Source organism: Salvelinus sp. IW2-2015, linkage group LG13 (assembly GCF_002910315.2).
Source record: "Salvelinus sp. IW2-2015 linkage group LG13, ASM291031v2, whole genome shotgun sequence".
Classification (NCBI taxonomy): Eukaryota; Metazoa; Chordata; class Actinopteri; order Salmoniformes; family Salmonidae; genus Salvelinus; species Salvelinus sp. IW2-2015.
Genome location: NC_036853.1, coordinates 21,133,564 through 21,147,129, shown reverse-complemented (window position 1 = coordinate 21,147,129; position 13,566 = coordinate 21,133,564). Strand labels below are relative to the sequence as shown.

The 13,566-nt window shown below is 44.8% G+C and overlaps 2 protein-coding genes across 2 annotated transcripts in view; one reads left to right on the top strand and one right to left on the bottom strand.

Annotated features, from left to right (window-relative positions):
- Positions 1–775, bottom strand: part of usp24 (ubiquitin specific peptidase 24) — a 47,480-nt gene extending 46,705 nt beyond the window's left edge. The window contains 1 exon segment of the mRNA XM_070446189.1: positions 390–775. Within this exon segment, the coding sequence (XP_070302290.1) occupies positions 390–662 (273 nt within the window). The 5' untranslated portion in view covers positions 663–775.
- A 582-nt stretch (positions 776–1,357) lies between these two features.
- bloc1s2 (biogenesis of lysosomal organelles complex-1, subunit 2) lies at positions 1,358–9,316 on the top strand. The gene is made up of 5 exons (XM_023999250.2): positions 1,358–1,698; positions 7,100–7,207; positions 7,463–7,582; positions 7,696–7,800; positions 8,634–9,316. Exons 1-5 carry the CDS (start codon positions 1,527–1,529, stop codon positions 8,663–8,665), a joined length of 537 nt encoding a protein of 178 aa, XP_023855018.1. The 5' UTR covers positions 1,358–1,526; the 3' UTR covers positions 8,666–9,316.
- The last annotated feature ends 4,250 nt before the right edge of the window (positions 9,317–13,566 follow it).

Here is a 13,566-nt window from a genome sequence, read left to right as displayed (position 1 = left end):
AGATTCGCACATTCCCCGCTAACTACCTAYCTAGCTGTCTAGCAACAGTTACATTCTGAATCGGATGGTGGCTCGTGTGCACCCAATGTCAATACTGATGATGAAAGTATATAGTGCTGTATTTACAACTCAACTAGCCGGGTGTCGAATTTATGCAGACCGAGATTGAGRTAACTGTAAATTGAGTTATGCATGACGCGGATTTTCCTTCTATATTTTGACAGCCAGGCATGAGCGGAGGGCGCTATGCAGTATTGTAGGGCGAGCCCTGTCTGGCTACCTAGCCATCATCATCATCGCTAGATTTGATAGCGCTAACGACGTTAGCTAGCTTGTGTTCTAGCTTACGAAGCCAGCGAACTAACGTTACTATCCTTCTTCACCCTTACCTCGCTCTCCACCACATCGTGGTATGCGGGAGGTGGGTCGAACCCTCCAGTCCCAGTCCGCCCGCTGGACTCCCCGTCTCCACTTGGGCCTGGGGCAGGGCCACTCTCCATCGGCTCATATCCATACCCAAGACCGGGGCTTTCGTTGGTCAGGAGCGCCACAGCCTCGTTGATGTCGTTCTTCGCCAGGCGTAGCGCCTTGCGTATCGCCACTGCATCTGGGAAACCCATGCAGAGGAGAGTTGTCATATGTTGCTCCTCTTCTGTCTCCATGGTTAAGTTTTGTGTCTCAGGCTAGCTACAAACGGGATGTAAAACAGCACAGTCCTGTAGCGGAGCATGGCGCCATGTTTACAATCACGCAGGCTGTCACGATGGTTCACTGGACACTTCCTGCGTAGAACGTCAGCACTCTGACCCACCCATATGAACCGAAGAGAGGACTTGAGGATCCTCTTTTTTTTACCCCAAAACATCTAACATTAGGCTGACTAGTTAGCTCTGCAAACACTAACATTATGTTTCACASTGATTCGAAGGGTTCATAATGCAACACGACTACAGGCAAAACAGCATGGACAGCTCGAGCTCACTACACTCGAACAATGACAAAACAATATAAAACTATCAATCAATATGAATAGGAAAAATATAAATGAATCGTGATATTGTTTGTGTGATGATGGTGAGTGTTGACAACCACACGACGTAGCACGCACCTGTCAAGTCAACTGGTGTAGCTCGAATTCAGAAGAGGGGGAATAATTAATTTTTATTATTTTATTTAACCTTTTATTATTTTTTTATTTAACCTTTATTTAACTAGGCAAGTCAGTTAATAACAAATTCGTATTTACAATGACGGCCTACCAAAAGGCAAAAGGCCTCCTGCGGGGACGGGGGCTGGGATTAAACTGGGATTTTATTACAAAATGTAATAAAAATATAGGACAAAACACACATCATGACAACACTACATACAGAGGGACCTAAGATAACAACATAGCATAGCTGCAACACATGACAACAACATGGTACAAACATTATTGGCCACAGACAACAGCACAAAGGGCAAGAAGGTAGAGACGACAATAAATGTCACGTGAAACTCCATCATGTGACTGACGGAAAGGCAAGATGGCGGCCACGGGAGAGGAGGCTGCTGCGATGGATAGCATCTCCAGAGTACCCCCGGCCCATCCTACCGTCCTCAGCCTGGGAGGGAGCTCTGAAACCCGGGGAGAGCCTGGCGAGACTGCTGCTGACGGCCAGGTTGTGCCCGCTGCGCCCAAGAAGCCTACCAGCAGCAGTGAGTGGTGCTTGCTAGCTTCCAATTCCAGCTAGCCGTAGCAGGTCAACAAACACAAATGGGCCAATGGAGACGCCCTGGCTGCAAGTTGATAGGCTATTTTAGTTATTGAGAGCAAGAAGATTAACACTTTGTTTGTTGTTTACTCTGGCCATCTTCTGATACTAGACTGGTGTTAGTACCATAAGGGCCGACTATAYCCTTTTGGGGACCCTAAGTGAGGGGGCCCWGCAATTCTACACATTTWGRCATGATGCCATGTTAATTATACAGTATCTGAGTGAGAGTGACTCACAAAATCAATGGGGCTCCCATGGAGGTTAGTGCCCCTGGGCGGTATTTGGCCATGATAACTGACTAGACTAACTGACTAGACAATCTAAAAATTGTTAACTGACATGGCTAATTGAGTGACTGTCTGACTGACAAAACAAGAGAAACTGCTGATGTAACAACCACATGTTGAACTTGCACCTTGTGTATTCTAACTCTAAACAGTAAGTTGAGACCCCAACTGAGTTAATATATACACTACATGACCAAATGTATGTCGACACTTGCTCGTTGAACATATTCCAAAATCATGGGCATTAATATGGAGTTGGTCCCCCTTTGCTGCTATTACAGCCTCCACTCTTCTGGGAAAGCTTCCCACTAGATGTTGGAACATTGCTGTGGGGACTAGCTTCCATTCAGCAAGTGTTGCAACCTGAGGACAGACGATTTCTATGCGCTTCAGCACTCGGTCATCCCYTTCTGTGAGCTTGTGTGGCCTACCACTTTGTGGCTGAGCCGTTGTTGCTCCTAGATGTTTTAACTTCACAATAACAGCACTTACAGTTGACCAGGGCAGCTCTAGCAGAGCAGATATTTTATGAACTGACAAAGATGGCATCCTGAGCTCATCGGTACGGGCCATTTTACTGCCAATGTGTGTCTATGGAGATTGCATGTCTGTGCTCGATTTTATAGATGTGTCGGCACAGATGTAGCTGAAATAGGCGAATCTGCTAATTGGAAGGGGTGTCCACATACTTTTGTGTGTGTATGTACGGTACCAGTCAAGTTTGAACACACCTACTCATTCAAGGTTTATTTMTACTATTTTCTACATTGTAGAATAATAGTGAAGACATCAAAACTATGAAATAACACACATGGAGTCGTGTAGTAACCAAAAAAGTGTTAAACAAGTAAAAATATGTTTTAGGATCTTCAAAGTAGCCACCATTTGCCTTTGACAGCTTTGCACACTCTTGGCATTCTCTCAACCAGATCCACCTGGAAGGAGTTCCCACATGTGCTGAGCACTTGATGGCTGCTTTTCCTTCACTCTGCGGTCCAACTCATCTCAATTGGGTTAAGGTCAGGTGATTGTGAAGGCCAGGTCATCTGATGCAGCACTCTCCTTCTTGGTCAAATAGTCCTTACACAGCCTGGAGGTGTGTTGGGTCATTGTCCTGTTGAAAAACAAATGACAGTCGCACTAAGCGCAAACCAGATGTGATGGCGTATCACTGCAGAATGCTGTGGTGGCCATGCTGGTTAAATGTGCTTTGAATTCTAAATAAATCACATACCGTGTCACCAGCAAAGCACCATCACACCACCTCCTCCTCCATGCTTCACTGTTGGAACCACACACGCAGAGATCATCCGTTCATCTACTCTGCGTCTCACAAAGACACAGCGGTTGGAACCAAAAATATCACACAGACTCATCAGCAAAGGACAAATTTCCACCGGTCTAATTTCCATTGCTGGTGTTTCTTGGCCCAAGCAAGTCTCTTCTTCTTATTGGTGTCCTTTAGTAGTTGTTTCTTTGCAGCAATTCAACCATGAAGGCCTCATTCACGCAGTCTCCTCTGAACAGTTGATGTTGAGATGTGTCTGTTACTTGAACTCTGAAGCATTTATTTGGGCTGCAATTTCTGAGGCTGGTAACTAATTAACTTATCCTCTACAGCAGAGGTAACTCTGGGTCTCATGAGAGCCAGTTTAATCATAGTGCTTGATGGTTTTTGCGACTGCACTTGAAGAAACTTTCAAAGTTCTTGAAATGTTCAATATTGACTGACCTTCCTGTCTTAAAGTAATGATGGACTGTCGATTCTCTTTGCTTATTTGAGCTGTTCTTGCCATAATATGGACGTGGTCTTTTACCAAATAAGATTATCTTCTGTATACCACCCCTACCTTGTCACAACACAACTGATTGGCTCAAACACATTAAGAAGGAAAGAAATTTCACAAATTCACTTTTAACAAGGTACACCTGTTAATTGAAATYCATTCCACGTGACTACCTCATGAAGCTGGTTGAGAGGATGCCAAGAGTGTGCAAAGCTGTCATCAAGGCAAAGGGGGGCTACTTTGAAGAATCTCAAATATATTTTGATTTGTTTAACACTTTTTTATTTTTTTTGTTTACTATATGACTCCATGGTTGTTCTTTAAAAGTAATTTCCTCACCATCTTAAATAAGCATGCCCCTTTCAAAAAATGTAGAACAAAGAACAGATGTAGCCCTTGGTTCACTCCAGACCTGACTGCCCTCGACCAGCACAAACATCCTGTGGCGTACTGCACTAGCATCGAATTGTCCCCGCGATATTCAACTTTTCAGGGAAGTCAGGAACCAACACACACAGGAAAGCAAAGGCTAGCTTTTTCAAATGGAAATTTGCATCCTGTAGCTCTAACTCCAAAAAGRTTTGGTACACTAAAGTCCATGGAGAATAAGAGCACCTCCTCCCACTGAGGCTAGGAATCACTGTCACCACTGATAAATCCACGATAATCGAGAATTTCAATAAGCATTTATCTACGGCTGGCCATGCTTTCCTCCTGGCTACCCCGGCCAACATGGATACTTCCACATCATCATCTGCACATCTATCACTCCAGTGTTAATTTGCTAAATTGTCATTACTTCGCTACTATGGCCTATTTATTGCCTTACCTCCTTACTCCATTTGCACACACTGTATATCTTTTTTTCTATTGTGTCATTGACTGTACGTTTGTTTATCCCACGTGTAGCTCTGTGGTGTTGTTTTTTTCGCACTGCTTTGCTTTATCTTGGCCAGGTCGCAGTTGTAAATGYGAACTTGTTCTCAACTGGCCTACCTGGTGAAATAAAAAGTGTTATTTCATAGTTTTGATGTCTACAATGTYGAAAATTAGTACAAATAAAGAAAAACATACATGAGTAGGTGTGTCCAAACTTTTGACTGTGTGTGTGTGTGTGTATACACACGCACACGCTCTTTTGGTCATGTATGTATGTGGACACCTGCTCGTCGAACATCACATTCCAAAATCATGGGCATTAATATGGAGTTGGTCCCCCCCACTAGAAACATTGCTTTTGGGACTTGCTTCCATTCAGACACAAGTGCATTAGTGAGGTCTGGCACTGATGTGTGATTAGGACTGGCTCGTAGTCAGCGTTCCAATTCAGCCCAAAGGTGTTCGATGGGGTTGAGGTCAGGGCTCTGTGCAAGCCAGTCTAGTTCTTCGACACCGATCTCGAAAAACTAGTTCTGTATAGATCTTGCTTTGTGCACGGGGGGCACTGTCATGCATAAACAGGAAAGGGCCTTCCRCAACCTGTTGCCACAAAGTTGGCAGCACAGAATTGTCTAGAYTGTCATTGTATACTGTAGTGTTAAGATTTCCCTTCACTGAAACTAAGGGGCCTAACCTGAAATATGAAAAACAGCCCCAGACCATTATTTCTCCAACACCAAACTTTACAGTTGACACTGCATTGGGGCAGGTAGCGTTCTCCTGGCATCCGCCAAACCCAGATTCGTCCGTCTGACTGCTAGATGGTGAATTGTGATTCATCACTCCAGAGAATGCGTTTCCACTGCTCCAGAGTCCAATAGCGGTGAGCTTGACATCACTCCAGACGTCGCTTGGCATTGTGCATCTTAGGCTTGTTTGCGGCTGCTCGGCCATGGAAACCCATTTCATGAAGCTCCCGATGAACAGTTCTTGTGCTGATGTTGCTTCCAGAAACCGTTTGGAACTCTGTCGTGATTGTTGCAACTGAGGACAGACTATTTTTACATGCTTCAGCCCTCGGCGGTCCCGCTCTGTGAGCTTGTGTGGCCTACCCCTTCACGGCTGAGCCGTTGTTGCTCCTAGACATTTCCACTTCACAATAACAACACTTACAGTTGACCAGGGCAGAAATGTGACAAAATTACTTGGTGTACTGTTGGCATCCTATGATGGTGTCACGTTGAAAGTCACTGAGCTCTTCAGTGAGGCCATTCTACTGCCAATGTTTGACTATGGAGATTGCATGGCTGTGTGTTTGTTTTTTATAAACCTGGCAGCAATGGGTGTGTGGCTGAAATAGCTGAATCGACTAATTTGCAGGGTTGTCCACATACTTTTTTTATATATTTATGAGTATATACTGAACAAAAATATAAATGCAACATACAACAATTTCAAAGAGTTTACAGAGTTACAGTTCATATAAGGAAATCAGTCAATTSAAATAATAAATCAATTAGGCCCTAATCTATGGTTTTTACATGACTGGGCAGGGGGGCAGCCCTGGGTGGGCATAGGCTCACCCACTGATGCGCCAGGCCCAGCCAATCAGAATGAGTTTTCCCAAGAAGAGCTTTATTACAGACATAAATACTCCTGTTTCATCAGCTGTCCGGGTGGTTGGTCTCGGATAATCCCGCTGGTGAAGAAGCCGGATGTGGAGGTCCTGGGCTGGCATGGTTACACGTGGTCTGCAGTTGTGAGGCCGGTTGGACGTACMGCCAAATTTTCTAAAATGACGTTGGAGGCAGCTTATGGTAGAGAAATAAACATACAATTATCTGGTAACAGCTCTGGTGGAAATTCCTGCAGTCAGCATCCCAATTGCACGCTCCCTCAACTTGAGACATCTGTGGCATTGTGTTGTATGACAAAACTGCCCATTTTAGAGTGACCTTACTGTATATTGTCCCCAGCACAAGGTGCACCTGTGTAATGATCATGCTGGTTAATCAGCTTCTTGATATGCCACACCTGTCAGGTGGACGAATTATCCTGGGAAAGGAAAAATGCTCACCAACAGGGATGTTAACAAATTTATGCACAAAATGTGAGAGTTTATTAAGCAACTGCTTATGCCTGGAGTCGACCATGAGTACCTTTTATTACATTAGAGTGCAGTAGATAAGCCGACTATCACAGCATCATGCCAAGGAACTGGCAACTTGGTCCTACATCTGAGGTAGGAGCCAACTGAATCCTCCAGAGTACGGATGATGAGATGTTTCTACAACATGTCAATGGTGTGTAACTGCTGTGTGTGTAGGTGACGGTGGGGTGGAGCTGTCTCTTATACACATCTAATGGTGTGTAACTGCTGTGTGTGTAGGTGACGGTGGGGTGGAGACTGCAGAGGAGGCTGTAGAACCAGACATCAATGAGCTCTGTACAGACATGTTCGATAAGATGGCGGTCTTCCTACAAGGAGAACTCACAGGTGTGCCTGTCTATCTGTCTGTATTCCTGCATGTCTGTCTCCCTTGCCTGTCTGACTGTCTTTTGTCTCTCCCTCTACATTGTCTATACAGTTGCATACTAGTATACGCTGAGTGTACAAAACATTACGAACACCTTCCAAATATTGAGTTTTATTACACTCAGTGAATACTGTCATGTCTTCAGCATAACAACAATGTCATAATCTTCTGTTGTGGAGAAAGTTTCATGCTCCCRCGTTTCCCTCTTCTCCCAGGCACCTGTGAGGACTACCGTCTGCTGGAGAATATGAACAAGCTGACCAGTCTGAAGTACATGGAGATGAAAGACATCAGCATTAATATCAGCAGGAACCTGCAGGACCTCAACCTCAAGTGTATGTTTATTAGCCTTTCAAACATGAAGGGGATGCTTGCGACCCTTTATGAAAATTATGGMMTTTTTTTTACCTTCATTTAACTGAAAAATATATTGTTTTGTGTGTTACAGACGCCAGCCTCCAGCCCTATCTAGACCAGATAAACCAGATTGAGGAACAAGTCTCGTCTCTGGAGCAGGCTGCTTATAAACTGGACACCTACTCCAAGAAGCTTGGTAAGACAGAAACACACACACAGACAGAGTAGCATGCCTGTGGAAACACATACCGTAGCTTCATATTGCAAGTCTATATTTATACCAGGGCTGTAAGTGGAAAAGAGCCTACTGAGTTCCAGTGTGTAACCTTAACCCTCACCAGACTGACAGGGGGAGAGAAGTGGTAGATAGAAATAAATATCTGTTAGCTCGGTCACTAAGGCTTCTCTATTAGAATCTGCTAGCAGTCTCTATGGCAGATGTGCTAAGAATAGCCGTGCTGCAGTGTTCAGCTCAACATTAAAGCCCCATGTAGTGTTTTTAATGTATTTTTTTAAATCTTCACTGCATATCTAATAAATCACTGTTTATTTAAACAACTCCTAAATATATATTTGTATTATTTATTACCCTGTTCCTCTTTTGGCCATTGAAATGCTCAGTCTGATCGTGTGGGCGTTATGAAAGAAATTTGAAGATATTCACATACACAGCCCTGATTGGCTGATAGGATGATCTAGAGCCCACCCGCTTACCCTGATGAACGGTTATTGGTCTTTTATAATCAGATCAGATTGTGATGTCATGATCTGGGCCGAAAACTCCATCCCACCTGAACAGGCTGTGTTATTTCGACCTCATAGTGTCATATTAAAAATGCACTTGTGGTGCCCTCTGCTGTTTAAGTTCACCTCTACACCCTGAGCTCCAACAGCAGAGAGCGCTAGCACACTGTCCCAAATGAACAGCTAAAAATTCACTTCCCTTGGACACTACTCCTAAGTGTGTGTGTGTGAGACTAACTAACCTTCCTGCACAGTCAGTCAGTCAATCTGTCTGTCTCTCTGCAGAGGCCAAGTTCAAGAAACTGGAGAAGCGATGATGAAGAGTAAATATGGAAGAAGAATATGAGGAAGAGGGGTTGATGGAGGAGGCCTGAGGGGGTACTGGTCCTCCTTCTCCCCGTCTGTAGACTAACCCATTTGATCTGAGGAAGCAAGACCCACATCTTTACAACACCAGCCTTATATAGAGAGGTGTGAGGTAGCCTGGGGTTGGTTGGAGGGATATCCCAGATGTTAGACCTAGTATTATAATTTTTGTTGGATCATTAAAGTTGCTTGTAGATGGGGCTTTGGGTAGTTTATTGAGGCCATATTCCTGTTAGCAACATTCCAGGCKGCTCTGTGTCGTCCTGTCACAATGACAATTTACTTCCTGGATTTAGTGAATTGACCCCTACCTTGGTGCACACTACCCTAGAATCACCAACCTCCTTCTAACCTTGAAGTTACACAGCTAAGAAGATGACAACTAAATTCACTTTTCTACTGATGGACTTTAGCGTCTTTAAATGTTTTCCTCTGCTGGCATCATGAACTGAATTCAAACCTTTTTTATCTTTATAATACTTTTTTGCTTGTGTATACTAATGTCCCTTAAAAGCATTGCCATACATGTTTGATTGCAGCATGTGTAAAATGTATCTTCTGAAAACATTAACTTTGAACTAATAATACATCTGTGAAGGAAACTGATGTGTTGTCATTTGGCCAGCAGATGGAAGCGGTACTCCATGTTCATAATGAAGTGCTGGCTGTGTATGTGAGACTAGGGTGTGATCTCCCAGTCAACATTGTTGATTCACATTTCCACTGAAACATTCTCCCGGACCCCAACTAACCACACACACACAGACCCCCTCTGCATCCTAACTAACCACAAACCCCCTCATATCCAGAGCAACTTACAGGAGCAATTAGGGTTAATAGCCTTGCTCAAGGGCACATTGACAGATTTTTCACCTAGTCATCTCAGGGATTTGAACCAGTAACCTTTCGGTTACAGGCCCAATTCTCCCTCTGTCTTTCTCTTTATCCCCTTCCCTTCTCTCCCTCTTTTGTCCTGGAGCAAAGCAAATCTGATCCCATTGCCAGGGGCAATAGATTATCAGAGCGGATGCCGATACGGCCTCCTGCACTGCTCTCCTGTGTGTAAGTGGCTGCATGGGGGTTGTGAGTGTGTGTGTGTGTTTGTTTGTAGGGGCTTAATCTAAAGCAGGTCTCTGTCATTAGGCCAGTGAAGGCCCAGCTCATTATTCATAATGTAACATTATTTACCTCTTCCTCCCTCTCTCTCTCCCCTAGTCGATAAATGCTTCAACATGGTGTTTTCTCTTGTTGCTACAACTTACAATCTTCAGGGGGTACAATATATGACAAACTCGGTTTGAACTCAGGTTGTCTGCACGCCACAGGACGGTCAACTCGCTGAGACAGCATCATGGGTGTAACGCTGCATATGGGGGGTTAAATCCGATACGTAGGGGAACAGGACAAGGGAGGGAMAATTAAATGAGGCTCTGGTTTCTTTCCCCCGTCATCCAACTCTTTATTGCTCAAGAAAGAGTCTTATTTTTATGTTTGTACTTTTACCCATTTTTCTCCCCAATTGGTAGTTAGTCTTGTCCCATTGCTGCAACTCCCGTACGGACTCGGGAGAGGTGAAGGTCGAGAGCCATGCGTCCTCCGAAACACGACCCTGCTAAGCCACACTGCTTCTTGACACACTGCTCGCTTAACCCGGAAGCCAGCCGCACCAATGTGTCAGAGGAAACATTGTACAACTGGCAACCGAAGTCAGCTTGCAGGCGCCGACCCGCCACAAGGAGTTGCTAGAGTGCGATGGGACAAGGACATCCCGGCCGGCCAAACCTTCCCCTAGCCCGGACGATGCTGGGCCAATTGTGCACCGGCTCATGGGTCTCCTGCTCACGGCCGGCTATGACACAGCCTGGGATCGAACCCAGCCTGTAGTGACGCCTCAAGCTCTGCGATGCAGTGCCTTAGACCGCCGCGCCACTCGGGAGGCCCAAAGAGTCTTAAAGGGAGGCGTGATCGAGGCCTGCTACAGTCTATCTGGAGGCTCCCTGAGGACGTCCCTTCAAGTGCCAATACAGTTTACTCTGATTTATTATATGAATCTGTGTAACCACTGAAAGACCGACATAAAGCCTGACAATCACACACTCTAGATCAGGGGTTTTCCCACCTCTCCTCTGGGACCCCAAGACGTTTCACAATTTTGTTGTAGCCCTAAACCAGCTCACCTGATTCACCTATTCAAGGGCTTGATGATTAGTTCAAGTTGATCAGGTGTGCTAGCTGTCGATAAGTTAAAATACATGGAATGGCTGGGGGTCCCCGAGGAGAGGTTTGAAAACCCCTGCTCTAGATGGATAGAAAGATAGATGGGACACTAGCCAGTATTGGCACATAAACATATTATGCGTACACACAGACTGTTCTTACTGGTACTGACCACAAAAGTCCCTGAGAGAGTCCTTGAGAAATATGATTTGAGAAATATCAAACATCAATCAAGATGGCKAATTACAATAGCAGGGCAGGATGCCACACCACACTGTTGAGTAAGTGAGGGGTTCTGGAAAAGCTCAGTTGTATTCATGTATGTGTTTTTCAATTTTCTGCTTTGTTATGTGGRACGTCTCTGTTCTCAGCACCATGTCTAACTGGTACCAGGTCACTGCAGGTCCCACTGTCTCCCAGACCTACAGGCACCCGAGTCCCTATGGGGGAGACTGGTGAGGGGTCAGAGGAACGACAATGTATCTTATCTTCGCCGCCGACAGAGATCTTCGCTTCGCGTTCTTAGGAAACTACGCAGTATTTTGTTTTTTTAATGTATTATTTCTTACACTGTCACCCCAGGGAATATTAAGTCTCGTTACATACAGCTGGGAGGAACTATTGGATATAAGAACAACGTCAACTTACCAACATTATGACCAGGAATACGACTTTCCCGAAGCGGATCCTCTGTTTGGTCCACCACCCAGGACAATGGATCGGATCCCAGCAGGCGACTCAAAACAGCGGCGCCGCAGAAGGGGCAGACGGAGCGGTCTTCTGGTCAGGCTCTGTAGACGGGTACATCGCCCATCGCTCCCGAGTATACTACTAGCCAACGTCCAGTCTCTTGACAACAAGGTAGACGAAATCTGAGCAAGGGTTGCTTTCCAGAGAGACATCAGAGATTGTAACATTCTCTGTTTCACGGAAACATGGCTCACTCAGGATACGTTATCAGAGTCGGTACAGCCACCTGGTTTCTTCACGTATCGCGCCGACAGACACAAACATCTCTCTGATAAGAAGAAGGGCGGGGGTGTATGCCTTATGATCACACCACGACTCGTTAATCATAACAACATACAGGAACTGAAGTCCTTTTGTTGACCTGACCTACAATTCCTTATCAAAAACTGACCGCATTATCGACCAAGAGAATTCTCTTCGATTATAATCAAAGTTGTGTACACCCCCCCCCCCCCAAGAGACACCTCGACGGCCCTGAAAGAACTTAATTGGACTCTATGTAAACCTGAAACCACATATCCTGAGGCTGCATTTATTGTAGCTGGGGATTTTAACAAGGCTAATCTGAAAACAAGGCTCCCTAAATTTAATCAGCATATCAAATGCCCGTCCCGGGCTGGGAAAATTCTGGATCATTGTTACGCTAACTTCCGAGATGCATAAAAAACCATCCCTCGCCCTTCTTTCGGCAAATCTGACCACAACTACATTTTGTTGCTCCCAGCCTATAGACAGAAACTAAAACAGGAAACGCCCGTGCTGAGGTCTGTTCAATGCTGGTCCGACCAATATGATTCCACGCTTCAAGATTGCTTCAATCACATGGAGTGGGATATGTTCCAGATCGCGTCGAACAACAACATTGATGTATACGCTGAGCGAGTTCATTAGCAAGTGCATCGGTGATGTTGTACCAACAGCGACTATTAAAACCTTCCCCAACCAGAAACCGTGGATTGATGGCAGCATTCGCACAAAACTGAAAGTGCGAACCACTGCTTTTAATCAGGGCAAGGCGACCAGAATCATGACCGAATACTAACAGTGTAGCTATTCCCTCCGCAAGGCAATCAAACAAGCTAAACGTCAATATAGAGACAAAGTAGAGTCGGAATTCAATGGCTCAGACACGAGAGGAGTGTGGCAGGGTCTACAGTCAATCACGGACTACAAAAAGAAAACCAGCCCCGTCTTGGACCCCGATGTCTTGCTCCCAGACAAACTAAACAAATTCTTTGCTCGCTTTGAGGACAATACAGTGCCACCGACACGGCCCGCTACCAAAACCTGTGGACTCTCCTTCAACGCAGCCAACGTGAGTAAAACATTTAAACGTGTTAACTTCTCTAGGATAGGGAGCAGCATTTTCACGTTTGTATGAAAAGTGTGTCCAGAGTAAACTGCCTCCTACTCAGTCCCAGATGCTAATATATGCATATTATTATTAGTATTGGATAGAAAACACTCTGAAGTTTCTAAAACTGTTTCAATCATGTCTGTGACTATAACAGAACTTATTTGGCAGGCAAAACCCCGAGGACAAACCATTCAGATTTTCTTTTTTTTTAGGTCACTCTTTTCAATGTGTTTTCATTGGGAATCCAGATTTCTAAGGGACCTTCCTGCATTTCCTATCGCTTCCAKTGGATGTCAACAGTCTTTAGAAATTGGTTGAGGTTTTTCCTTTGAGAAATGAAGTAGTCATGTTCAGAATGAGGCTCCAGTGAAGTGTACTGTTTGTTAGAGGCGCGTGACCAGAAAGCGTGCTACACATTGTTTTCCTCCGGTATTGAACACAGATCATCCCGTCTTCAATTTTATCGATTATTTACGTWAAAAAATACCTAAAGTTGTATTACAAAAGCTTACAGGTAACTTTTGAGAT